Raw genomic sequence first — 27,666 nt, forward strand, 5'->3', positions numbered from 1 at the left:
GATTGGGATATGTTTTTAAAAAATTCATTCATGGGATGAGGGCATCGTTGGCTAGGCAGCATTTATTGCCCATCCCTAATTGCCCTGAGGGCAGTTAAGAGACAACAGCATTGCTGTGGGTCTGGAGTCACATGTAGGTCAGACCAGGTAAGGACCCTTCCCTAAAGAACATTAGTGAACCAGATGGGTTTTTCTGACAATCGACAATGGATTCACAGTCATCATTAGAATCTTAATTCCAGACATTTATTGAATTCAAATTCCACCATCTGCCATGGCAGGATTTGAACCCAGACCATTACCAGGGTCTCCAGAACATTACCTGGGTCTTTAGATTAATAGTCCAACGATAATACAACTAGCCCATCGCCTCCCTCACAGGTGAGTTGGGCCTAAGGCTGCTGTATGACAGTGAACTATTGACACAGAACACAACCAGTAAAAATTCTTTTTAAGCTTTTCTCATGCACGCACAAACAAAAAAAAACTGGGAGGCAGGGTTCACTGGGATGATACTTTTAGCTTGCAAAGACTTGCTGTTTGGTGATCACTCTCTTTTCCAGGTACTTTCACTTGCCTGTAGGAGAACGACTCATTCACACTGTGTGATGTTCTAGACTTACTGGTTAAAACCAACAGCTTTAGCAACTGACAACAGAAATATACACTGGCTTTCTTCAGTCTTAAAGTATTTTCTTTAAACAGAAGAGACAAAGACATGAGATCTTCATTTCTCGAAGTGTGAAGACTCATGATTACCTCATTCACATCCAACAGCTGCTCAGCTACCTGGGAGCTAATCAGGTAGTTGTTGGCAAGCAGAAGGCCTTTTGTCATTGGTGACTGGTCATTACGCCGCAGACCAATCAGCCATTTCTTGCAAGCTGAATCTGTTTTTGTCTCCCTTGTGCCAGTTTGTCTGCAATTAAACATTCCCCACCATTTCAACTAACAACAATGCGCCTTTAAGAGAGATCTGTTCCATGACGTTTCTCTTGCAGAGAGGTGGTGCCACTGTATTGCTGGAATGTCTGTTTCAAAATCAGTGGGTGAACAGCTTTGAGCTCCTTGATTTTTTTTAAAAATTAGACAAAACAAGTACAAGTGGGAACAGTCAGGCTCAGACAGACCAGAGTTTTAGTTTTGCTACTTGGAATTGGGCTGATAGATACAACACACATTCTCTCTCTCTGCAGCAGCAAAATGCTTGAGTTCTCTCTCTGCTGATAGATTGTTTCTTTAAGTGTTCCTTTATTTAGACTGGAAGGGAAATAGTGTGTGAAACAAATCTATTTTGCTGAATTTGCCTTTGCCAAGGGTGTGTTTATTGAAAGCTGCTATATTGCAACAGATGAATAATATAGCATTTTATTAAGTATTTCAATAGAGTAAATTTATGCCTTTTTAACTATGTTGTAGGAATACAGTGTGTTTTGCTTGAATTCTTGTGGTGGACCACTCAAATTAGTTTTGGAATACAGTGCCTTAAATGTGCCTTTAAATAAGATAAAAAGTTAGGGTCTAGACTATCTCCTATTGAGGGGGTTTGGTCTGATCCATAATAACAGTGTAAATGACAATTATATTAAGTGCTGGCAGCCTGCTTCTAAAATGTGCAGCAATTCCTTCCATCATAGAACATAGAACATTACAGCGCAGTACAGGCCGTTCGGCCCTCGATGTTGTGCCGACCTGTCATACCGATCTGAAGCCTATCTAACCTACACTATTCCATGTACGTCCATGTGCTTTTCCAATGATGACTTAAATGTACCGAAAGTTGGCGAATCTACTACCGTTGCAAGCAAAGCGTTCCATTCCCTGACTACTGTCTGAGTAAAGAAACCGCAATGTCCAGTTTAGAATAACAAGCTCCCAAGAGAGATGACCTGGTTTTAGATATCATTCGGGACCACAGACTCAGAGACAAAGCAAGACGACTCTGCGATTTGATGTAGAAACTGCTGACACTCCGAAGCCTGCAGCCCTCCTCCAATTCTCAAGTCAGAGATGTGTCAATGACGGTGCAGATCCAACAACACTGAAAACAATCTTGAGTCTAGGCCAAAGCAGCCCCTTGATTGGCACCGTATCCATTCTCTCCACAGCCAACTCCAAGAGACAATAATGTGTCCCTGTACAAGATGCACTGCCACATTTTTTACCCACTATTCTGACACACACCTTTCCAGACTTAGAAAACTCATCTTCAAGGGCAAGGACATCAGACATGGTAGCACTAACCCCAGTAAAAATCACCTCCAAGCTACTCTCAAACTTATTTGGAAATTAATGTTTGTTACTGAGTCAATCTTCGTAATCTCTTTTGGAACAGTATTGTGGGTCTCTGTACAGCAACATGAAGCTGTTCAAGCAGTCAGTTCATGCTGGACAATCAGCAACAGCTATGTCTCATTAAAGAATAAATAAATCGGAAAGAAATCCATCTGAGAGTCACAGGCAAATGGGTACTTTTTTTGTTCACTCAGCAGATCGTGGGCTATTACCAATTTTGAAAATGACAAATGAAGCTTTTGTTTGGGTGGGTATTGACAGCAGCTGCCCCCAAAATAATAAAATAAAATGGGAACTGCAGATGCTGGAGAATCCAAGATAACAAAGTGTGGAGCTGGATGAACACAGCAGGCCAAGCAGCATCTCAGGAACACAAAAGCTGACATTTCGGGCCGAGACCTTCCATCAGAAAAGACGGAGGAGGAGACGGTTCTGAAATAAACAGGGAGGGGGGGAAGGCAGATTGAAGATGGACAGAGGGGAAGATAGGTGCAGAGGAGACAGACGAGCAATAAAGAAGGAGAGGATCAAATATGAAGGTAGGCTAGCTAGTCACATTAGAAATCACAGTGAAAGCTTCTTTCAATACATAAGAAACAAACATGAGGCAAAAGTAGACACTGGGCTGCTCCAAATTGATGCTGGAAGGCTAGTGATGGGAGATAAGGAAGTAGCTGAAGGACTTAATAAGTATTTTGTGTCAGTCTTCACAGCGGAAGACATGAGTAGTATGCCAACACTTAGGGAGAGTCAGGGGGCAAAGTTGAGTATGGTAGGCATTACAAAAGAGAAAGTGCTAGAACAGCTAAAAGGTCTAAAAATTGCTAAATCTCCTGGCTCCGAAGGGCTACATCCTAGAGTTCTGAGGAAGGTGGCTGAGGAAATAGCAGAGGCTTTGGATGTGATCTTTCAAAAGTCCCTGGAGTCAGGGTAAGTATCTCTGGTTTTTACAACAGTCCTTTTCCTATTTTAGTCCACAATTGAAAATATAGGACAATAAAAAAAAGGTCTTTAAAACACACAGGTATTTCACTTCAACACACTGCAAGAAACACAAATATATCCCCACCCCGACTCAATGCTCCCCACTCTCTGCAATACAAAATGCACAGATAATCCCCTCTGATGCAATGCAAGACAAACAGACACTGCCCTTTGGTACAATGTAAAACACAGAACTACTCACCACTGCAATGAAAGGCAAAGATATACCCTGCATACTGTTTGTCTTCACATAGTATGCTGCAAAACACACAGCTATTGCCAATTCCACTACACTGCAAGACACTGGGAATATCTAATGCTCACTCTTGCCCTATTCTGAACACGTCTCCATTATCGTAACAGCATCACATGCTAATGTGGGTACCTGTGCCTGCAGTTCACCAACCTTATGATCAAAGAACAAGTGTAGGCCACTTCAGCCCTTCAAGCACATTCTGACATTCAATACGATCATGGCTGATCTGGTTTTCACCTCAACTCTACATTCTGACAGATCCCGGATAACCTTTTAATGGTAATTTATTGGTAATCAAGAATCTATCTACCCCTGCCTTAAAAATATTTCAAGATGATGCACCCACTCCATTCAGATCAAGAAATTCCAAAGACTCAATCCTTAGAGGAAAAAAAATGTTTTATTACCTTAGTTACCAGGCTTCGTGTATTTTCGCACATATACTGTAAAGCCTAATTTAATTGATCTGATTTTTATACTCTTGTTCTAACCCCAACTAATACAAGATGCCAATTTATGAACATCCTACTTATGAACACTTTCATTCAGACGTGTCATTTTAAAGACCTTACATGTGAACATTTCCTGTAGTTACAAATGGCAATTTTTATTGTTATTGTCCTACATTGTGTTCCGACATACAAACTGAGAACACAACTCAGATACAGCCAGTGCCTTTCTATTTCTTAGTCGGCTACTATTGGTCCCACACAATCCTTTGTGCACAATAATTCTTCTTTATAATGCTACATTTGAATTTTCCGTGTCAAATTAGTTTAGAAGCTTCCCTCCACAGTGAGGACACTTGGTCTTCGTCCTGCTGGTGTGCAAGTTACCAGTGAAACACACAGCTATTTTCCTTCTCTGCACCATGAATTACACAGATACCTCTCTCGGTGTTGCTGTATCTACAGATATCCTATGACCCACACTGAAACAGATAGTTAATCTCCACTCTACACCTTAGAAGGCCAAGATATATCAATTTGACACACATGACACTCACCGCCATATATGCTGCGCATCCAGCGCTCCTCGTCTTCGCTTTGGAGTCTACCAGTCTTCCACTAATCCCAAAGTCACAGAGTTTGATTTGACCCCGCTCATCTAGGAGAATATTTGAGGGTTTGACATCTCTGTGAATGACACCATGCTTTTCCTTCAGGTAGAAGAGAGCTTTGACAATCTGTTCAAATGAATTAACAGGCATATTTTGGAATCGATGCACTCCTTTTGCAAGTTATCCAAGTAGATACATCAATGCAGTTAGGATCACTATTCCTTTTAGAATGTAAAACAGTCCAACGCATGATCAGGTCTTTTGGCCTACCATGCCTGTGCCAATCATGATGCTATTCTGCCTGCATATGTGTCCAATGTATCACATTAAGACTATATGAAACAGAAGTAAAGCTTTCAGTCCTCCAAGCTTGGTCCACCATTCAATATGATCATGCCTGATCAGTATTAACAATTTTTTATATCCTTTGATTCCCTAAGAGATCAAAAATCTGCCAATCTTAACCTTAAATGAACTCAATAAAAAAGAATCCACAACCCTAGGGATAAAAAATATCATGGTTTACTTGCACAGAATGGATCGAGCTATATACAAATTTACCACCCTTTTCAGTCCACCATAAAAGCTGTGAAGTGGAGGTGCTGGTGTTGGACTGGGGCGAACAAGGTCAGAAATCACACAACACCAGGTTATAGTCCGACAGATTTATTCGAAAACACAAGCTTTCACAGCGTAGCCCCTTTGTCAGGTGAAGGTTACACTTGAAAAGCTTGTGTTGTCAAGTAAACCTGTTGGACTATAACCTAGTGATGTGCGATTTCTGACATAAAAGATGTGCCTTCAAATAGTAGAAACACAGAATTCTTATAGTACAGCAGGAGGCCATTCAGCCCATTATGCTGTTCCAATTTTAAAAATTAACATCTACCCAGTGCTAGTCTCGTGTATTTCTCCCATACGTTAATTCTATTCAAATAATCATCCAAGGCCTTCGTGGTTGTTTTACTTTAATCTGTCTTCACCACCTTTCCAGTCAGTAAATTCCATGCACGGTGGCTCAGTGGTTAGCATTGCAGCCTCACAATGCCAGGGACCCAGGTTCGATTCCAGCCTCGGGCGACTGTCTGTGCGGAGTTTGCACATTCTCCCTGTGTTTGCTCCGGTTTCCTGCCACAGTCCAAAGATGTGCAGGCTAGGTGGATTGGCCATGCTAAACTGTCTGTAGTGTTCAGGGGTGTGTGGGTTATAGGGGAATGGGTCTGGGTGGGATGCTTCAAGGGGCGGTGTGGACTTGTTGGGCAGAAGGGCCTGTTTCCACACTGTAGGGAATCTAAACTACTCACCGAGTGAAAAAAACGGTTCCTCTCAGTTCAGTTAGAGCAGCAACAGGAGAAGAGCAGAGCAAACCTTCACTGAATCCAGAGGCAGAGCTCCAGAGGCAATGACAGGGTTCAAGAAAGTGACACAGGACAAGAAGATTAGTTGCTTAGGAACCAGTTTTAGGGACTGAGTGAGTAGAACCAGTAAGAGACAAAGTGTAAAGTCCTTATTTTTATGGTTTGTAGTTTGTTAGGAATAGGGACAGAGTGAGCAAAAAGTTGGATTTGATGAGTAGTAAGGTTAAGTAATTTGTTTCTAGTTTATTGTTTATAGTTTGTAAGTATCACAAAGGCAGAGGAACCCAGCCCTGTGGAATGCTTCTCCTGCAATATGTGGGAAATAAGGGGCATGCCAGTCTCCATGGTAACCACATAGGCTGGAAGTGTGTTCAGCTGTAGCTCCCAATTGATTACACGGAGTGGGTGTAGCTGTGGATGGACTCACTACAGAGCACTATGTATAGCATGTTTAGCAAGCTGGTCACACCACAAATAAGGGATACACAGGCATGATGGGGATGATGACCAGGAAGACTAGTAAGTGTGGGCAGATGGTGCAGGAGGCTGTCCACATCTTAAACCGATGTACTGTGCTGGACAATGGTAAGTGGGATGCATATGGGCTAGACAAGTTGTTCCTGAACCAGAATGGTCCCTGTATCCTTGCTGGGAAATTTTCTTTTGCTGTTGGGGAGATTTTTAGATTGATTTGGCAGTGAAACGGGGCACTGAATAGATCTAAAGTCAGGAGTAAGGTTCAGTCGGGCAGAGAAGGAATACTAGGTCAGTCCAGTAGACAGAGAAGACAAAGGCATGATAGGTCAGATGGGAGGGCCAAAAAGATAATTGTATCTATCTATTTAAATGCAAGGAGCCTGACACATAAGGTGGATGAACTTAGAGTATTGACCAGCATATGGCAATGTGATATTACTGCAATCACTGAGAGATGGTTAAAGGAAGGACAAAATTGGCAGCTCAACATTCCAGGGTAAAGGAGTTTCAGGCAGGATGGGGGAGGGGTGGGGGCACTGCATTATTATTAAAGGAGACCATCACTGCAGTAATGAGGAAAGATATCCTAGAAGGCTCTTCAAACAAGGCCATCTGTGTACAGTTTAGAAATTTTATAAAAAAGGGTTATTACTTTGCTAGAATTATTCTACAGGCCTCCCTACAGTCAGTGAGATAGAGGAGCAAGTATGTCGGCAAATAACAGAGGTGAGAGGAATAATGTGAATAGTTATGGGGGATTTCAACTTTGCGAACAATAACTGGGATCACTTCAGTGAGAAATAATTAGATGGGGTGGAATTTTTAACTTGTATTCAGAAGTGCTTTTTTGTGCCCATATGCATGTAGGGATTAGATTTGATTAGATTAGATTTCCTACAGTGTGGAAGCAGGCCCGTCAGCCCAACAAGTCCACACTGCCTCATGGAGCATCCCACCCAGACCCATCCCCATAACCCACATACCCCTGAACACTGCGGGCAATTTAGCATGGCCAATCCACCTAGCGTGCACATCTTTGGACCGTGGGAGGAAACCGGAGCACCCGGAGGAAACCCACGCAGTCACGGGAAGAATGCGCAAACTCCGCACAGACAGTTACCCAAGGCTGGAATCAAACCTGGATCCCTGGCGCTGTGAGGCTGCAGTGCTAACTACTGAGCCCCTGTGCTGTCCTAAATGGTGGGGTAGAGTTAGACCTAATCCCAAAGAACAAAACCAAACAAGTGTCCAGTTCTGGACACCTAGTTATAAGTAGGATAATATTAAGCTGGGGAGGGTTTAGAAGAGATCTACCAGGATGTTGCCAGGCATGGAAGGTTTGAGTTATAAAGAAACGCTGGACAAGCTGGGGCGTCTTTCATTGGAGCACAGGGGGCTGAGAGAAGTTTATACAATAATGAGGGGTGTAGATAGAATTAATGGTGTTTCTCTTTTCCCTAGGATGGGGGATTTCAAGACTAGGGGGCACATTGTAAGGTGAACGGAGAGAGATTTAAAAAAGACATAAGGTGCAAATATTTTACACAGTGGGTGGTTCACAAATGGAAGGAAATTCCTGAAGAAGTGGTGCATATGGGTTCAATTACGACATTTAAAAAATATTTGGATGAGTACATGAATAGGGCAAGTTTCGAGGGATATGAGCCAGGAGCAGGCAGTTGGGACCAGTTTAACTTGGGATTACGTTTGGCGTGGATTGGTTGGACTGAAGGGTCTATTTCCATGCTGAATGACACTATGACTCTATAAGTGCTTGAATTTTCAGAGGGAAAGCATTTTTGGGATAGTGACCTTAACTTTAATTTTCAAAGTCTTCATGGAAAGGGATAAGGATAGTGCAGAAGTTAAGAGTCTAAAGCAGGGGAAAGTCAACTTCAATATTATTAGACATAATCTGGCAAACATAAACTGGGAGCAGCTACTTGCAGGTAAGTCTACATTTGGAAAGTTAGAATCTTTTTTAAAAGTAGTCTAGTGAGACGTCACGGCTGCTATATTCCTTTAAAAATGAAGGGCAAGGGCACCAAGTCCGGGAAACGCTGGATGTCAAGGAATATCAACAGTTAGATAAGGAAAAAGCATATGCACAGCTCATTAAAAACAGTGGAGGCCTCTCAAAAGTATAGACAATGTAGGGAGTTGTTTAAAAAATAACTGGAGGGCAAAGACAACCTTGAAATATCTTCGGCAGATAAGATTAAGGAAAATCATAAGGGATTTCATAAGTATATTAAGAGAACAGGGATTCCCGGAGAAAGAGTGGGGGCTATTAGAGACTACAGTGGCAATCTCAGAGCCAGAGGACATGGCTGAGATCAGAGATGGCTGTATTCACAGAAGAGAAAGGCGCTGTAGCTAGGAATTTCAGTTCGAATGGTGAGGCTTTGGAACATGTTAGGATTAATAAGGAGGTATTAGATGTTTTAGTGGGCATAAACGTGCAGAATGCCAGGCCAGATAAGATATATCCAAGGTTGCTATGAGAGGCAAGGGAGGAGATTGCTGAAGCTCTGACAGAGATATTTAATATTTTGTCGATGAGGTAGTTTTCCTGCTCACCAAGCTGGCTTGTTTTCATTCACGTTTTGTCACCATGCTAGGTAACATCATCAGTGAGGCCTCCGATGAAGTGATGTTGTTCTACTCCAATTGGAATTTACGCTGTCTGGTCTGTTATGACGAGTAGTATCATTTCCAGTTTTGTTCTGTATGGGTTTGTATATGGGTCCAATTCTATGTGTTTTTGACTGCATAATGGATTGAGGACCATGAGAATTTTGTTGGCCACAGGACTCATGCTAGATGACTGGTGGATAGCTAATGTGGTTCCTTTGTTTAGGAAGGGTAGCAGGGATAGGACAGGTAATTACAGACCAGTTAGCTTGACAGATAGGGAAATTATTGAAAAAAATTCTGAGGGACAGGATTATCAACACATTAAAGGCTGGGATTGATTAGGGATAGTCAGCACTAATTTGTTACCGGGAGATCCTGTCTGATTAATTGAGTTATTTTTTGAAAAGATGACCAAATATATTGATGAAGATAGTGCAATACATGGGATTTACATGGACTGGAGTCAGGCTTTTGACAAGGTGCTATATTGAAGGCTGATCTAAAAGGTAAGAGCCCATGGAATGTAAGGCAAGTTGACAAACTGTATCCAAAATTACCTTGCAAATAGGAAGCAAAGGGTGATGGCAGAGGATTATTTTCATGATTGGAAGCCTATGTAAAGTAGTATTCCAAAGGAACCAGTGCTGGGGGCCTCGTTATTTGTTCTGTTCATTCATGATTTGATGTGAATGTGAAAGGTAAAATTACTAAGTTTGCAGATGGTGTGAAAATTGTGGTGTTGTTCATAGTGAGGATGGTCTCAGGTATCTGATAATAATCAGCTGGTAAAGTGGCATATGCAATGTAATCTTGATCACTGCAAGGTGATGCATTTTAGGAGGTCTAATAAAGAAAGGATATGGACAATACATACTTCCCTAGGAAGCACTGAGAAACAAAGAGACCTTGGTATACAAGTCCGTAGATCTCTGAGGGTCTCAGTACAGGTTGACAGAGTGGAGAAGGCAGCATACAGGATGCTTGCCTACATTAGCTAGTGTGTAGAATATATGAACAGGAAGTCTTTTTACAAGTATTTAAAACGCTGGTTAAACCACAGATGAAATATTGTGTGCAGTTCTGGTCACCACCCTGTAGGAAGGATGTGATTGCACTAAAGAGGGCAGAGGTGAAATTCGCCAGGATGTTGCCTGGGATGAAATGTCTCAGTTGTGAGGACAGACTCAGTAGGTTGGGTTTGTTTTCCTTGAAGCAGAGGAAGCTGAGGGAGCATCTGGCTGAGGTATACAAAATTGAGACTGGCTAGATTATCATAATCTATTCCCGATGGCCAATATGTCTAAGATAGGAGGGCAGACGTTTAAGGTAAAAAGTAGTTTAGAAGCAATTGAGAAAAAAATTTTTTCAACCAGATGCTGCAGAAATACGGCACGCGTATACAAGTAAGTGGAATTAGTGTAATTAAGTGTATGTTAGTTAGCACAGACATGGTGGAAGAAAGGGCCTGTTTCAATGCTGTATAACTCTATGACTTGATTCTTGCTACTTTTGTAGATCAATTTAAACCAATGCCCTCTCGTTCCTATTTCTTTTGAGGAGAACAGCTTTTCCCTGTCTACTTTATCCAGCTGTTCCTGATCTTGAATATTCCTTTAACATGTGGCAACATGGACTATTATTGCCTCCTCAATCTTTACTCACTGCGACTGTCATTTTGCCAAGAATCCTTTCCGGAATAGGCCCCTGAATCCGTTTCTTCAGCTTCTCAGCACAAGTGCCCATCAGTTCCATGGCAATGAACACATCAGTCTACATGACAGATAATAAAAGTCTGTGTCACTTCACGGTATGTCAACACTTACACAGGTTGGTTTGATCTTAAATCAAATGCAATTTTTGAATTCCTGGAGGTCTGCTGATAATCTTATTGATGTACAGAGAAATACAATGCTCCCAAGACACTATGTAACTATTTTAAAAAATTTTCAGCTATGACAACATTGGGCTCAACTGCAACTCAACTTTTTATGAAGTAATTAAATTCCTTTAACATCATGACACAAAGATAATCAGCAAAGAGAAAAGGCAGACAGTTGAAGTTACACCTTTATTTAGCACAGGAGGTAGAATCAAATCTAGAGTTGTCATTTATCGCTAGGCAAATGCAATATAATACAAGTAGTCCAGTTTTACTGCATTTATACAGGGCCTTGGTCAAATTGCATTGCCTTATTTTAAAGGTCTTCTTATTTGAAGGAAGATATAATTACAGTAAAAAAACAGTTCAAACAAAGTTCACAACTCATTCCTAAGTCAAAACGCTTATTTCATATAGATAGATTGAACAAGTTAGGCTGATATCCTTTGGATTTTAGAAGAACGGAAGGTGTTCCTATTGATTAGAAGGTCTTGAAGGGACCTGACAGGGTGAATACCCAGATGATGGTTCACTTTCTGGGGGAAGATTAGCTGGCACAGGACATTGTTTAAGAATGAGATGTCTTATTTTTAAGTTAGGGAAAAGATTTTTCTCAGCAGGTTGTTACAGTATGGAATTCTCTTCCCCAGAAGACAAGTGAATTAAGTGTTACAAAAGGAAGACACGGAAGAGGTCATAGTCAGATCAGACATGATTTTATTGAAGGTCAAATGGCCTACTTCTGGTCTAATGTGGTACGGTTAACTGGTATGAACATAACAGTTAATATTGGTGGGAGGAAAATAATGAAATCTTTCCTGAAAGGTGAAAACAAAATAAAAATATGATAAAGAAAAATTGCAATAGATTTCAATGAGAAAGCACTGTGACCAAACCTATTAATTCTTTGATGAATTAAAGAAAGACAACTCGAGAGTAATGTAGTAGATGCACCTGTATTTGGGCTATACAAGTCTTTGACAATGTAGCATGTGTTGGATCCTGATTGAAGTAGACAGCAGGTGTATTCAAAGAACAGTCAGTAGAATGGATAGCAAACTGGTTACTAAACTAAACCAGTGAAAACGATAAGGGCAGCTAGTCAGACAATCAAAAGGTGAGGAATAGTTTGCTGATGACCAGGCCATTTATATTCACTGTTCACCCTGGTTTAGACGTGGAAACGCAATTTCAAAATTTGCACAGATTGGTGGTATAGCTAATATACAGAAAAGCTGTCATAATGTACAAGAGTACAGAAATTTCACTGGAGACAATAATGAGATGTTACAATTTATTGGAAAGAGTAGGAGACCATATACTGCTTGATTAATTAGAGTCTAAATGGGATAGAGGAGAAAACAAATCATAGGGTAACGACACACAAATCACAGATTTATTTCTAGAGTGCCAGAATTATGTTAAACTTGTACGGGGCCTGGCGAGACCACATATGGGGTACTGATCCAGTCCCAATACTTATAACAAGGAACACAGATGTACCGGTGAGGATGCAAGAAAGCAAGAACCAAGAGAACTTGAAAGATTAAACAGGCGTGGACACTTTCCTCAGATATGGCTGAGAGTGCCCTTAGGCAGCTTGTACCCAAATGTGCCAATAGAGAACTCAAGAAAGTTTGAAGTCAATGGGAATTGGAGGAATGATCCTGCGGTTAGAGTCACACCTAGCAATAAAGGAAATTGATTCTGGTTGTTTGAGGTAAATCACAAGTTGCAGGAAATCAGTCCAGGAGCTCCTCAAAATAGTGTTCCAGGCCCAACCAGCTTCAACAATAAAAATCCCACTCATTAATAGGGTAGAAATGGGGACATTCGTTGACAATTGCAATGTTCAGTATCATTCAAAGTCTAATAATGGACATACTAATCATCCCCTTGACATTTAATGACATTACCATCATTGAATCTCTGATTATCAACATCCTGGGGGTTACCATTGACCAGAAACTGAACTGGACTAGTAATGCAAATACAGAGGCTGCAAGAGCAGACTAGAAGCTAGGAATAATACAGCAAGTAACTCACCTCTGAGTCCCCAAACCTTGTCCACCGTCTACAAGGAACAAGTTAGGAATGTGATAGAATATGTGTCAGAATGAATGCAGCTACAAAATCACTCAAGAAGCGTCACACCATCCAGGACAAAGCAGCCCATTAGATTGGCACCCCATCCATAAGCATCCATTCCTTTCTCCGCCAACGTACGGTAGTAACAGTGTGTACTATCTACAAGACGCACTGCATAAGTTCACCAAAGATTCTTCAATAGTACTTTCCAAACCCATGACCACTTCCACCAAAAAGGACAAAGGCAGAAGATACATGCTAACACCATCGCCTGGAAGTTCCCCTCCAAGTCACTTGCCATCCTGACTGAGAAATAAACTGCTGTTGTTTGGTCAAAATCCTGGAAGTCCTTCTCTAACAACATTGTGGGTCTGCCTATGGCACAGGGACTGCAATGTTGATGAAAACAGTTCATCGCCACCTTCTCAGGTGCAACTAGGGACAGCAATAAATGCTGACCCTGCCAGTGACCTCCAGATTCTAGAAGGAATTTTTTTTTTAAAGTTTGCAACTTGTCAGACACCAAAGCAATCCGTACCACATGCTGCAAAACTTGGACAACATACAAGTTTGGCATTACGTGGCAAGAAACAGCTATACCACACAAGTGCCAAGCAATGATCAACCCGAACAAGACAGCCACCTCCCATTCACATTCAGTGGTTTTACCATCACTGAATCTCTCATTTTCAACATAGCAAGGTCACCAGAAAGATAACTGAACTGGATCAGCCATGTAAGTACTGTCACTACAAAAGTAGGTCAGAAATTAAGAATTCTGTGGTGACTTTCTCACTCTACAAAGCTTGTCCACCCTTCCATGTGGCATATGTCAGGAATATTCTTCAGTTGTTTAGAATGCAGCTTCAATAACATTTAAGCTCATCAGCCAGAAGACAAAATAGCTACCTCAAATCAGCATCACCTAAAAGTTCACTATCTCTATTACTGGCAGAGTGGCAGCAGTGTACAATTACAATATTACTTAGACTGCGTCTAAGAAACATGTTAATAGGGTTGAGTGTCTTCGGAAGTTCCTACCTCAAACAGCAATGGATACAGAATCTAGGTCCAGGCAATTCTTGAGTACCAAGAGGATGAAAGATTACTGGGGATACGCAAGGATGTGGAGTTTAGGTTAAGATCAGATGAGCCATTGTCCTATTGAATGTCAGAACAGCTTCAAGGGGTCAGGTGACCTACTCTTGTTCCATGTTCATGTGTTTGTATGGTTGCAGTTAAGCCTTGTGCCTAGAAGGAAGATTTAGGGCAGATTTGCAGGGTGAGAATCTTGGTTCCATTGAGAACCAAGAACATCAAATCAGAAGAAATGGAAGCAGGAAGCGGTCATTTGACTCATTAGTTGGCTGAATTCCTCCCAGTCTCGACACTTTCCTGCTAATCTGCCCACCTCTGATCCCATCTCCCCAAAACATCCTCAACTCCCTTGCTGATCAAAAATCTCTCTAACTTGGCCATGAATATACTCAGTGAGACAGGTCCCTCAACACCCACTGCTCTCTGATGAGTGGAATTCCATGGACATGCCACCCTCTGAGGTAAGGCTTTCTCTTCATCTCTCTCAATCTTCAGTTGGAGGCCCCTCATTTTCTAAACTGTTCCACACTGACCCCCAGATCTGGATACTCTCATGAGGGGGAGGGGTTCTCTCAGCATCAACTCTGTTGAGCTACCTCCCTCCACCTCAAGATCTGGTGCACTTCCATAAGATCATCTCGCATTCTTCTAAACCACAATGAGCACAAGCTCAAATGGCTCAACCTCTCCTGATAACATAAACTCCCTTCAACCCAGGAACCATCTATCCCCAGTGGAATCAACAGAGTACACAGAGAGAAGGAGATCAGTAATTCCAATGACTATGGGGTAAGGATGGCAGATTCATTCGTCTGAAGAATATTTTATGACAACCAGTGTTCAACTGCATGGTCATGATTGCTGAGCTGCTTTACAAAAATTTACATCTAGCAGGTTGCGTGTTGACCTGGATGAGCCACATCAAGAGGAGATATTCCTGATCAGCCACCTGAAGAAAAGAAGGATAAGTCACAGCGGTAGCCGATTCATCCCATCAGTCTGGCTTGCCATTTAATGAGACGGTTGATCATCTGACCATCCTCAACTCCACTTTCTTTCCTTTTCCACACAGCCCTTGTTTCTCTTACTGATTAAAAATGTCTAATAAACCAGCAACTTCCTACCCTCACCAAGAAGGACAAGACAGCAAACAAATATTGATTTTTAAAACATTTGCAATGATGCTGTCACTTTTTAAAGTTTATTTTGTCCTGGGTTTTTCCGAAGAGAGGTTGTAAATGCAGGGGTTATGAACTGGCTATTGGAAACAGCCCAAGTAAACAACATTGACTTAGTTTTTTTTAGAAAGTAGGATGGGAAAGCGTGAATGGGAGTGGCTAGTTCTCAGATCAGGTTTTCTATTCTTTTAGGTTTTAGCAAACAGAAGCTGTTTGGGAGTCCCAGAAAAGTTGGAAGATTCAGTGAATGATTCCTCACTGCTACTTTCTATGAAATCTCTCCGAATGTCGTCTTCTCCTGGATTGAAGAACTATATTTAAGAATCTGCGTCTGAATTTACCTTTTTGCCAAGCGTGTGTTTATGGGATGTTATGATATTGGAACAGTTAATTGGTAATAGGTACGTATCTATTATTCAGTTAAGTTTTCCAATAGTTAAATTATACTAAATTCCTCTTTCATTTGTTAGTATTTTAAGTATAGTGTTTAAATAAATTGTGTTTTGCTTAGTATGGAGTAGTTTGACCAGTTGCATCACATCCGGAAAAGCACTTCACATCTATCTTTAAAACAAGAAAAAGTTAGGGTCTAGGCTACATTTTCAAAATATTTTGAGGAGTTCTGGTCTGGTCCGGTCCGTAACAGGATCGAAATTTATTCTTCCAAGTTGGATTTAGGATTAACTGAAAGAACTGTGGATGCTGTAAATCAGGAACAAAAGCAGAAGATATTGGAAAAGGTCATTAGATCTGGCAGCATCTGTGAAGAAAAATACAGAGTTAATGTCTTGGGTCTGGTGACCCTTCCTCAGAAAGTGTTCTGAGGAAGGGTCATCAGACCCAAAATGTTAACTCTGATATTTTTCTTCACAGGTGTTGCCAGACCTGCTGAGCACTTCCAGCAGCTTCTGTTTTAGTTGGATTTAGGATTATTGGACTCATCAGTTGGTTGAAACAGGGAGTGCCTTGGCCTTGTGCAGCAATGGGTCTTTCGGTCAGTAAGAGTGGGGGTGCAAGAAGTGACTTCAGGAGTTTTAAAAAAGTGTACAAGGCAAAGCTGCTGGGATTGGCAGACAACCTGGAAGTGGGGCTTGCCTTTGTGTGTGAGAAAAAGGGAGGTATTGGAGCAATAACTCAACATTTAAAAATACTGGAAATGCCTTTGGAATCTTTGGAAATGGCTAAAGTTCAATTGCAGATGAAGCACCTTGAATGGGAAAGGAAATGAAATAGTTTGAATTACAGTTAAAAGCAGAGGAAAAAGAAAAAGGAAAGGAAGGCCCTAACAGAAGAGAAAGAGAGGGAAGACAAAATGGAAAGAGAGAGTGTTTAAATTTCAGAAGTTGGCAATTAGAGAGGAAAGTTGACTTAAAAGGGTGGAGATGAAAGTAAAAGGTAAACTCAGTGAGGAGGATAATGATGACGAGCAAACCCATCATAGCCAAAGGCTCGAAGGGGATCTGTTTAACTAAGTCCAATCATTACCTAAATTTGATGAGAAGGATATAGAAGTCTTTTTCATTTCATTTGAGAATGTGACTAAACAAATGAAGTGGCTGGTGGCCATGTAGGTTTTGTTAATCTGAACAAAGTTGATAGGTAGAGCTAGTAAAATACTTGCATCACTATCAGAGAAGGCATCTGGGGAGCATGAAATGGTGAAGAAAGCCATCTTAAATGTCTAGTGCCAGAAGCCTATATGAGCATTTCAGGAATCTAAGGAGAGATGCTGGTCAAACGTACATTTAGTTTGAAAGGATCAAACAAGGTAATTTTGAAAGGTGGATAAGGGCATTGAAAATAGATCAAACATATGGCATTCTTAGAGAAACGCTTATTTTGGAGGAGCTCAAAAATTCACTTCCTGAAGTAATGAGAACTCACATGGAACAGCAGGGAGTTAAAACAACAGGATTAGCAGCTGAAATGGCTGATGATTATGAGTTGGTTCATAAATCAAAGTTTGGCTTCCAACATTTCAATCTGTGACGGATTGGGGCAAAAGAGAAAACCTCAGGTGGTAAGGGAAAATGAACTCTCATTGAAGATAATAAAGATAGTTTACGATACGGTAAAAAAAACCCATGAAGGGGAAAGAGAAGTTAAAAAGCTCAGGTGTTTTCACTGCAATAAAGTAGGCCACATGAAGTTGCAGTGTTGTTGGTTTAGAAAAAGCACTGGGAAGATGGATGTGAAAAACAGGATAAGCCAGTGAGTTTTACTAAAGCGTTAGAGGAAAGCAAAGCAGAAGTTAAAAAGCTGCACCAGAATGTACAATCTGGTCAGGGGTTGGTTGGAAGTAAGGTACCAGATCTTCTTAAACCATTTACTTGCGACGGCAAGGTTTACTTGCGCATGCCAGGAGGAGCAGGTAAAGAAAGTACAATTTTAAGATAACAAAGTGTGAAGCTGGATGAACACAGCAGGCCAAGCAGCATCTCGGGAGCACAAAAGCTCACGTTTCGGGCCTAGGCCATCTGATGAAGGGTCTCGGCCCGAAACATCAGCTTTTGTGCTCCTGAGATGCTGCTTGGCCTGCTGTGTTCATGCAGCTTCACACTTTGTTATCTTGGATTCTCCAGCATCTGCAGTTCCCTTTATCTCTGATTACAATTTTAAGAGATACAGGAGAATGTCAATCTTTGCTGTTGACTGATGAGGAGATATGTAATTCAGAAGGACAATTAGCAGAAAAAGTGGCAAAATGTGGAATTCATGGACAGTGAAGTGCTCCATAGTGTAGAGTGAGGTTGGAGTGCCCGGTGAAAAGTGAAGAAGTAGTGATAGGAGACTGGACGAACTCTCAACTCCAGGAATACAATTTGTCCTTGATAACGATATAGTTGGAAAACACATTGTAATGCTGCCTACTGTAGTGGAAAAGCCAGTGGAAAATCAGGCAACTGAGGTATTACAGGAAGTATATCCTGGGATTTTTCCTGACTGTATGATAACAAAGTCACAAAGACACAGGTTGAAGCAGGAGGAGAAATCAAAGAATAAAGACAAGGAAGTTGAAATAGAATTATCAGAGACCACATTTGATCAAATGGTTGAGACACAGCAAGAACAGGTGGAAGACAAAGTGGATATTTTTACTTCAAAGAAATTACAACAGAAAGATGAAAAACTGAAGCAACTGTATCAAAAAGCATACACAGAAGAATCTGAGTGTATCCCAGAATGTTACTATCTTAAAAATGACTTCTTGATGAGGAAATGGACAGAAGTTCATCAAGTTGTATAACCAGTGGGGTATAAAAAGGCGGTGTTGCAGGGAGCGTATGAATTACCAGTAGGAGGTTATTTACGAGTAAGAAAAACTCAAGTTAAATAGAAAGAAAACATTTTTGCTGGCCTTGACCGCAAGTGGATATAGTTGAATTTTGCCAGACATGTCAAATGTGTCAGGTAATTGGAAAACCTCAAGCAGTGATAAAACCAGCACACCCAATACCCATTCCTGCATGAGAAACCTTTTTAAAGAGTTTTAATTGATTGCGTAGGACCCCTACCTAAAAAAAGGTGGGAATCAGTATTTATTGACAATAATGGACGCGTCCGCTAGATTTCCAGAAGCTATTCCATTATGCAATACCACAGCTAAAAGGATTGCAGAAGAGATACATGCTCAAATGTTTCACTAGGTACGGATACGGTCAGATCAAGGGTCAAATTTTACAACAAAATTATTCAGGGAAGCTATCAGGCATGGACAGATGGCCCCACCGAATATGAAAACAAAAGGTTGTTGGGAGTTTCCCATACCATCAGCAAAGAGAGTAGTACTACGATTCCTGGGATCATAAGACCATAAGATATAGGAGTGGAAGTAAGGCCATTCGGCCCATCGAGTCCAGTTTGCCATTTAAATCATGGCTGATGGGCATTTCAACTCCACTTCCCTGCACCCTCCCTGTAGCCCTTGATTCCTTGTGAGATCAAGAATTTATCGATCTCTGCCTTGAAGGCATCTAATGTCCCGGCCTCCACAGCACTCCGTGGCAATGTATTCCACAAGCCCACCGCTCTCCGGCTGGAGAAATGTCTCCTCATTTCCATTTTAAATTTACCCCCACTAATTTTAAGGCTGTGCCCACGGGTCTTAGTCTCCCCGCCTAATGGAAACAACTTCACAGCATCCACCCTTTCTAAGCCATACATTATCTTGTAAGTTTCTATTAGATCTCCCCTCAACCTTCTAAACTCTAATGAATACAATCCCAGGATCAAATGGGTTTTATTAGGCATTTGAATTGAATTTTAGCTTAGGAATAAAACAATTCAAATCCAGGGCGTAGCATCCAGGAAGTGTTAGAATGGTGGCATCAAACTTTATAGGTCATGTTGAGGGCTTATAATCAAGACTGTCGAGATGATAGGGATAAAGGAATTCTGTTTGTACTTTGCACAGTTAGGGAGGCATCAAATGAACTTTCCAAATTCAGTCCATTTAAATTAGTTTTTGGGCAGGAGGTGGTGACAGGACCACAAATTAAATAAGGATAAATTGGTGAATCAGAGTTCAGAGACTACATATTTGGACTATGTGTCAAATTTTAGGGAACGATTTAATACAGCTGATGAGTTAGCAAGAGAGCATTTAAAAAAAGCATGGTGTATCATTAAACAGGAGGCAGACAAGAAATCAAAAACTTGCAATTTTGCTAATGGAGATAAAGTGTTAGTGTTATTTTTGAACTGTGTTATTACTGAACCTTTGAAAGTAGGGCTTGGAAAGGAGATTAAAGTGAGGTAAATTATTTGATAAGATCACCAGATAGAAAGAAAGCTGAGTGTGTCATGTGAATATGCTCAAACGATGTCTTGATAGGGAAGGAAAGCAAAAGGAAAATGTATTACTGGTTACAACACAGAATGAAGAACTGAGTTCAGAGAACTATGAATTGGACGTTTCTCAATTTGAATTGGACAATGAGGAAGTTCTCAAAAATTAGGATAAATTATTAAGTTACCTTCCAGAGGAAAACTGAAACGACCTGAAAGAGTTATTACAATCACATTGGAAGACATGAGGGAATGAGCTGGGAAGTACTAATCTAAATACACATGAAGATGATATAGGAAATGCTCTTCCAATTAAGCAACATCCTTACAGACTTAACCCTCTAAAGTTGGCGCTGATTCAAAAAGAGATTGAACACTTGCTAAAAGACAACGTAATTGAAGCAAGTTGCAGTGATTGGAGCTCACCCATAGTAATCGTGCTGAAAACAGTTGGTATCCAAAAATTACACGTGCACTATTGCAAAGTCAGTGCAGTTACAAAGTCTGATTCATAACCTATTCCACATTTGGAAAACTGTAGTGAGAAGGTGGGACAAGCAATGTCTATTTCTAAGTTAGACTTACTCAGGATACTGGCAGGTATCTTTATCCGAAATAGCAAAGATAATTTCGGCTTTTGTGACAACGAATGGACTATACCAATTTTAAGTCATGCCATTTATGAAAAATGCAGCAGCCACATTTCAAAGACTAACTAATGAAGTCATTTCTGGATTAACTAATTGTGTGGTATTCAACAACCTGGTGAATTTTAGTCACATGGAAAGAACATTTGCAACATTTACTGGAATAGTTTGATAGACTTCGGGAGGCAGACTTGGTGATCAACCTGGCTAAAAGTGAATTTGCAAAAGCCCAAGTCATATTCCTGGGCCACATTTTCAGGCATGGATAGATGGTCCCACAGGATATGAAAACAAAAGTTATTGGGAAGTTTCCCTTACCATCAAAAGAAACAGCAGTACTATGAGTCCTGGGATAGAGTGAGTTTTATTGGACGTTCATACTGAATTTTAGCAATGTGGTTGCTCCACTGACTGACTTATTAAAGTGCAGAAAATTTCAACATATGGCAGACTGTCAGAAGACAGTGACAGGCTGAAAGCTGTGTTAACCACTACCCAAGTGTTAACCACACCTAATTATGCCAAGTCATTCAAGGTGGCTATCAATGCAAGTGATGTGGGTATCAGTGCTCTACTCTTAGAAGAAGATGACGAGAAGTGAGAAAGACATGCAGGTATTTTTCCAGAAAATTGAATACTCATTAACAGAAATATTCCACGCTTGAGGAGGAAAACTTGCGCTTGATGTTGGCGGTACAACATTTAAACAATAACAGTGCCAGTAATGTGTCTGAGATAATTATATACACTGAGCATAACCCTTTAAAGTTTTCGGAGAAATTTAAAGACAAAAATTGCAGACTGTTTCGATGGAACTTATTATGGTAGCCATTCAATTTGAAAATTATACAGGTGGCAGGATGAGAAAACGTAATTGCCGATGTGTTTTCATGACTTCGATGAAGAAAGACAGGTTTTCAGTGGCGGGAGAAAACAGATTGAAATAGAATGTATTAGTGAACGTTTGCAAGCTTCAAGTCAATGTAATGCATATGTATTGAAGTGTACTAACAGACTAGGCCTGAGGGTTTTAGAATGAAGCCATCTTGGTATATTGATGGTTTTTTTTTAAAAAGGGGAGGTGGGGAGGTGTGACAAAGCTGTCACTTTAAAAAAGTATATTGTCCTGGGTTTGTATGAAGAGTGGTTGTAAAGGTAGAGGCTCCAAACTAGCTATTGGAAACAGCCTAAGTAAACAATTTAGGAGGGCTTTAGGTTTTTTTTTAAGCAAGTTGGGACAATGGAAGCTGCTTGAATGGGAGTGGCCAATTCTCACAGATCAGGCATAATGTGGGAAATGAGACACTATAATTACAGACCAATGGAATTTTACAGTACAGAAGGAGGCCACTCCACCCATCATGTCTGCACTGGCTCCTGATAGAGCTACCCAGCTAGTCCCATTCTCCAGCCCTACCTCCATAGCCCTCTAAATTTATCATTTTCAAATATGTCTCAGCTCTCTTTATAACCCTCCTATGGAATGTGCCTCCACCACTCTCCTAGGCAGTGCATTCCAAATCCTAAGAATTAATTTCGCTCCATGCGCTCGTTGTTTTTACCCTGCCTAAATTGTTCATAATTTTGTACACTTCAATAAGGTCACCCTATGATATTCCCTGGTCCAAGGAGAATAAGCCCAATTTCTCTAATCTTTCCTTGTATCTGAAATCCCTCATTCCTTGTACCATTCAAATAAATCTCCTTTGAATTCCCCCCAGGGCTTTAATATTCTTCCTTAATAAGGTGTCCAGACCTGAATACAATGCGGTCGGACCAATGAGTTGTAGACGATTAGCATCACTTCCTTGTTTTTACACTCCATGCCTCTATCTATAAACCCAAGGATCCTTAGGGCTTCTTAACAACTGTTTCAACTTGCCTGGCCACATTCAGAGAATTATGCATCCTGAAGTCTCTTTGCTCCTGTACTCCCCTCTATGTTGTACCACTGAGCCTGTATTGTCTCTGCTTTTCCATTAGTTGCAAAAAAAGAAGTCATATCGGACTCAAAATGTTGACTCTGTTTCTCCCCAAGTGCTGCCAGACTTGCTGAGTTTTTTTTGTTCACTTCTAGGTTGTGGGCAAGCTGCCCAACATTTATTGCCTAAGACAACAAGGTGTAGATCTTGCAGGCCAAGCAGCATTAGAGGAGCAGGAAAGATGATGTTTGGGGTCTGGAACTTTCTTCAGCAATGGGGGAGGGGAAGAGGATTCTGAAATAAATAGAGAGAGGGAGAGGCAGATGGAAGATGGATAAAGGAGCAGATAGGATAAAGATGGAGAGGAGACAGACAGGTCAAAGAGGTGGCGATGGAGCCAGTAAAGTTGAGTGTATGTGGGGAGTTAGGGAGGGGATAGGTCAGTCGAGGAGTTTGCCTCGAGAAGGTGATAGTGAATTGACTCCTTCAGCCGTTGCAGTCCACGTAGACCGACCTGGTCTTAGGGAAGGAATTCCAGGTTGTTCACCAAGCAACTATGAAGGAATAGCAATATATTTCCAAGTCAAGGTAGTCAGTGGCTTGGAGGGGTACGTGCAGGTTGTAATGTTCCCACGTATCTGTTGCCCTTGCCCTTCTAGATGGAAGTCGTCATGGATTAGGGAGGTGCTATTTAATGAGCCTTGGTGAATTTCTGCTGTGCAGCCTGTAGATACCATACACTGTTGCTACTTTAAATCATGGTGGAGGGAGTGAATGCTTGTTAATGTGATGCAAATCTAACGGACTATGTTTTCCAGGATGGTGTCAAGCTTCTGGAATGTTGCTGCAGCTACATCCATCCAGGCTAGTGGGGAGTATTCCATCACACTCCTAACTTGTGCCTTGTAGATGGTGGACAGGCTTTGGGAAATCAGGAAGTGAGTACCCGTTGCAGTTTTCCGAGCTTCTGAATTGTTCTTTTGTATTATGGCGAGTCCAGTTCAGTTTCTGGTTAATAGTAGCCTCAAAGGTGCTAATAATGAGCAATTCAGTGACAGTAATTGAATGTCAAGGGCAGGTGGGTGTATTGCCTTTACTGGAGATGGTCTTTGCTTGGCATTTGTGTGGCTCAAACATTACTTGTCACTTTTCCAGCCAAGCCGGGATACTGTCGAGAATTGTTGCATTTGGACATGGACTGCTTCAGTACCCGAGAAATCACAAATGGTGCTGAATATCGTGCAATTGGTGGCAAACATCACCACTTCTGAGCTGATGATGGACGAAAGGTCATTGATGAGGCAGCTGAAGATTCTTTAGTCATTGACACCATCCTGACAAACTCCTGTGGAGATACTCTAAAGTATCTGACTGACCTCCAACAAACACAATCGTCTTCCTATGTACCAAGTGATTCCAGTTTTGCTATGGCTCCTTGATACCACATTCAGTCAAATGTGGCCTTGATGTCAAGAGCTGTCTTCTCACCTTCCTTCTAGAATTCAGTTCCTTTGTTGATTTTTGAACCAAGGTTATAACGAGATCAGGTGGTGAGTGACCCAGCAGAACCTAAAGTGGGCATCAGTGAGCAGGTTATTGCTAAGCAGCTGCTGCTCGATAGCACTGTAATGCCACCTTCCATTATTTTATTGATGATCGGTAGTAGGCTGATGAGGCAGTAACTGGCCAGGTTGGATTTGTCCTGCCTTTTGTGTACAGGACATACCTGGGCTATTTTCCACATTGGTGGGTAAATGCCAGCGTTGTAGCCATTCTGGAACAGCCAGGCTAGGGTAGCAAGTTCTGAAGCACAAGCCTTCAGTACTATTACCAGAACGTTAACAGGGTCCATAGCCTTTGCAGCATCCACTGCCTCCAAATGTTTTTTGATGTCATGTGAACTATTTTGCTGAGGATCACTGGAGAAGGCAAAGATACATTATCCCTCTGCACTTCTGGCTGAAGACTGTTGTAAATGCTTCAGCTTCATCTTTTACACTGATATGCTGCCCTTTCCAATCATTGAGGATGGAGGTAATTGTGGAGCTTCCTCCTCCAGAGCATTGTTTGATTGTCCGTCACCATTCACAAATGGAGGTTGGAGGACTGCAGAACTTAGATCTAATGTTAGTTCTGGGATCGCTTACTCTATCACTAGCTGTTTTGGCTGTTTGGCACACAATTGTCCTGTTTTGGTGAACCACCTGGTTGGCAACTCGTTTCTTGTTATCAAAAACAGGAGCTGCTTGAAAAGCTCAGTAAGTCTGGCAAGTCTGAGAACTGACGAAGGATCACTCAACCCAAAACGTTAACTCTGGTATCTCGCCACAGTTGCTACCAGACAATGCTGAGCTTTTCCAGTAATTTCTGTTTTTGTTTCTGATTTACAACATCTGCAGCTCTTGCGGCTTCATTTTCAGCTATGTTTGGTGCTTCTCCAGGCATGCCATCCTGCAGTCTTCTCCAGCACTTTCTATTTTTATTGTGAAACTCTAGCATCCGTGGTAACATTTTTGTTTGTTGTGTAGATTAAGGGATAAATATTGAACCTCCAATGGCGCAGAACTGCTCAGTACAGCACTGGAACATCAGTGTTCAAGTCCTGCAGTGAAGTTTGCAGCCACAGCATTCTAAAGGTACAGATCAGTGTAACCAACAGGACCATTACTGGTAGAGTAGTAGGAATCGGGCTAGATGAAACATTTGCAGAGTATAACCATATGCACGGACAAGTTGGGTTAATGGTGTAATTCTATAATGTAGTTTATATAACTATATGGAATTACTGAGTAATTATAATTAAACCTATATATCTGCATATTTCTACTGTCAAAATCTCTGCCTCACTCTGAGTTCTCCTCTTTCTTGGAATGGTGTCTGTCATTTGCATTTGTGTATAGCTGGAAATGAACCCTCCAAGGCACTCACCTTCCCGACTTGGAAATATAATCGCCCTTCCTTCACTATCACTGGGTCAAAATCCTTGAAATCCTGCCCTAAAGGCATTGTGAGTCAACCTACAGCATGTGGACTGCAGCGGTTCAAGATGGTATTTCACCATCACTTTCTCGAGGGTAGAGATAGGAAATAATTGCTGGCCAGTCGGAGATGCCCACCTCCCTTGGGTGAATAAAAAGATTGCCCATTCAACATCCTTTCTTCTTTGTGCGTGGGCCTGGCACATTAAATGCCTCCCTGTATCCATTTATATTGTCTCTCATAGCATATCAGACACCACTTCTTTTCTCTTGTGTGAAAGGATGGGCAGACCAGAGGCTCTAATTCTGAAAAATACATGGTTGTCTATCATGGAGCAGAGAAATGTGTCACGTGCTTGTTTTTGCATGAGGGATTGGGTTTAGCTTGACGGCAGGAGACAACTGCAACTGAGACAGAAACACACATGTGACAGATCAAAATTAATGTATGCTTGTTGGTAAGAAGAGGAGTAATAATAAAGATTAAACACAATGGTTTTAAGTGGGGGTTCAGGAGCAGAGAGTCATACAACATAAATCTTTGTAAGTGGACGGCTAACTGGAGAAAGCTGTTAAAATGAGCGTGTATATCTGGCTTGAGAAACAGAAATGTACATGACAATAATAAACAAAGTTGTGTCTAGTTCTGGGCCCCACAGTAGAGTATCAAAGTCAAGGACCTGGAGATAGTGCCAAGGAGGTTTACTGGAACGTTCTCAGAGATCTGGGATTCCATTAATATGAACAGACTACAAAAGCTGGGCTGTCCTCTTTATTGTAAGGAAGGTTAGGGGGTGACAATAAAGGTGTACCAACCATGAGGATCTTAGGTGCAGGAAATAATGAGAAACAGTTTCTACCGGCAGAAGTGAACAGCAAAAGAACCAGAAATATAAGATACTTTTAACTCAATTACTAAATTGGATTGCACCAGCAATTTAGTCCAAAACAGAAATTGGATAAACACTTGAAGTGGAAACACCTAGGTAAAGAGCACAGGCAGCATAAGAATTTGGAGCAAAATGAACGAATAAAAAGAGCTTCAAAATCTCTCTTTTGGGACTGCATCCCAAAACCAGCCCAGCTCGTCCCTGCCTCCCTAACCTGTCCTTCCTCCCACCTATCCACTCCTCCAACCTCAAGCCCCACCCCTATCTCCTACTTACTAGCTTTATCCCTCCTCCTTGACCTGTCCGTCCTCCCTGGACTGACCTATCCTCTCCCTACTCCCCACCTACCCTCACCTTTACTGGCTCCAACCCCGCCTCTTTGACCTGTCTGTCTCCTCTCCACTTACCTTCTCCTTTATCCATCTTCTATCCACCTCCCCCTCTCTCCCTATACATTTCAGAATCACTCCCACTCCGCACCCCCATTTCTGAAGGGTCTAGATGCTGCTTGGCCTGCGCTGTTCATCCAGCTCTATACCTCGTCATATCAGATTCTCCAGCATCGGCAGTTCCAACTATCTCCGAATTAAAAAAAGGCCTTCTTCCATGCTACAATACCTCAATTCTGCTTCCTCCAACTTTGAAGCATATCTAAGTAGAAAAATTTAAGAAGGCTTAAGAAGTATTGTCATCCTTTTGATGAGCAAAATTCAATTATACGCGGCATTTGTGAGACCACATCTTGAATATTAAGAGCAATTTTGATCTCCTTATTTAAAGAAAGATATAAATGCATTGGAGATAGGTTCAGATGACATTGATATCTGGAATGAGTGAGCTGTCTTATTGAGGAAAGATGAGGCAGACTGGGCTTGTTCTCTTTGGAGTTCAGAAGATCATAGAACATAGAACAATACAGCGCAGAAGAGGGCCTTCGGCCCTCGATGTTGCACCAACCTATGAACTAATCTAAGCCCCTCCCCCACACTATCCCATCATTATCCATATGCTTATCCAAGGGCTGTTTAAATGCCCCTAATATGGCTGAGTTAACGACATTGGCAGGCAGGGCGTTCCACACCCTTACCACTCTCTGAGTAAAGAACCTGCCTCTGACATCTGTCTTAAATC

At 41.4% G+C, this 27,666-nt stretch overlaps 1 protein-coding gene across 2 annotated transcripts in view; it reads right to left on the reverse strand.

Moving 5' to 3' along the window:
• map2k7 (mitogen-activated protein kinase kinase 7) overlaps positions 1-27,666 on the reverse strand; it is a 110,506-nt gene that overhangs the window by 25,251 nt on the left and 57,589 nt on the right. For both annotated transcript variants that reach the window (XM_048522050.2, XM_048522049.2), the window contains 2 exons: positions 10,730-10,837; positions 4,542-4,721 (listed from right to left, as the gene is read on the reverse strand). In XM_048522050.2, coding sequence (XP_048378007.1) covers positions 4,542-4,721; positions 10,730-10,837 — 288 coding nt within the window. The remainder of the gene's footprint in view (positions 1-4,541; positions 4,722-10,729; positions 10,838-27,666) is intronic.

This window comes from Stegostoma tigrinum, chromosome 35, assembly GCF_030684315.1.
Source record: "Stegostoma tigrinum isolate sSteTig4 chromosome 35, sSteTig4.hap1, whole genome shotgun sequence".
NCBI lineage: Eukaryota > Metazoa > Chordata > Chondrichthyes > Orectolobiformes > Stegostomatidae > Stegostoma > Stegostoma tigrinum.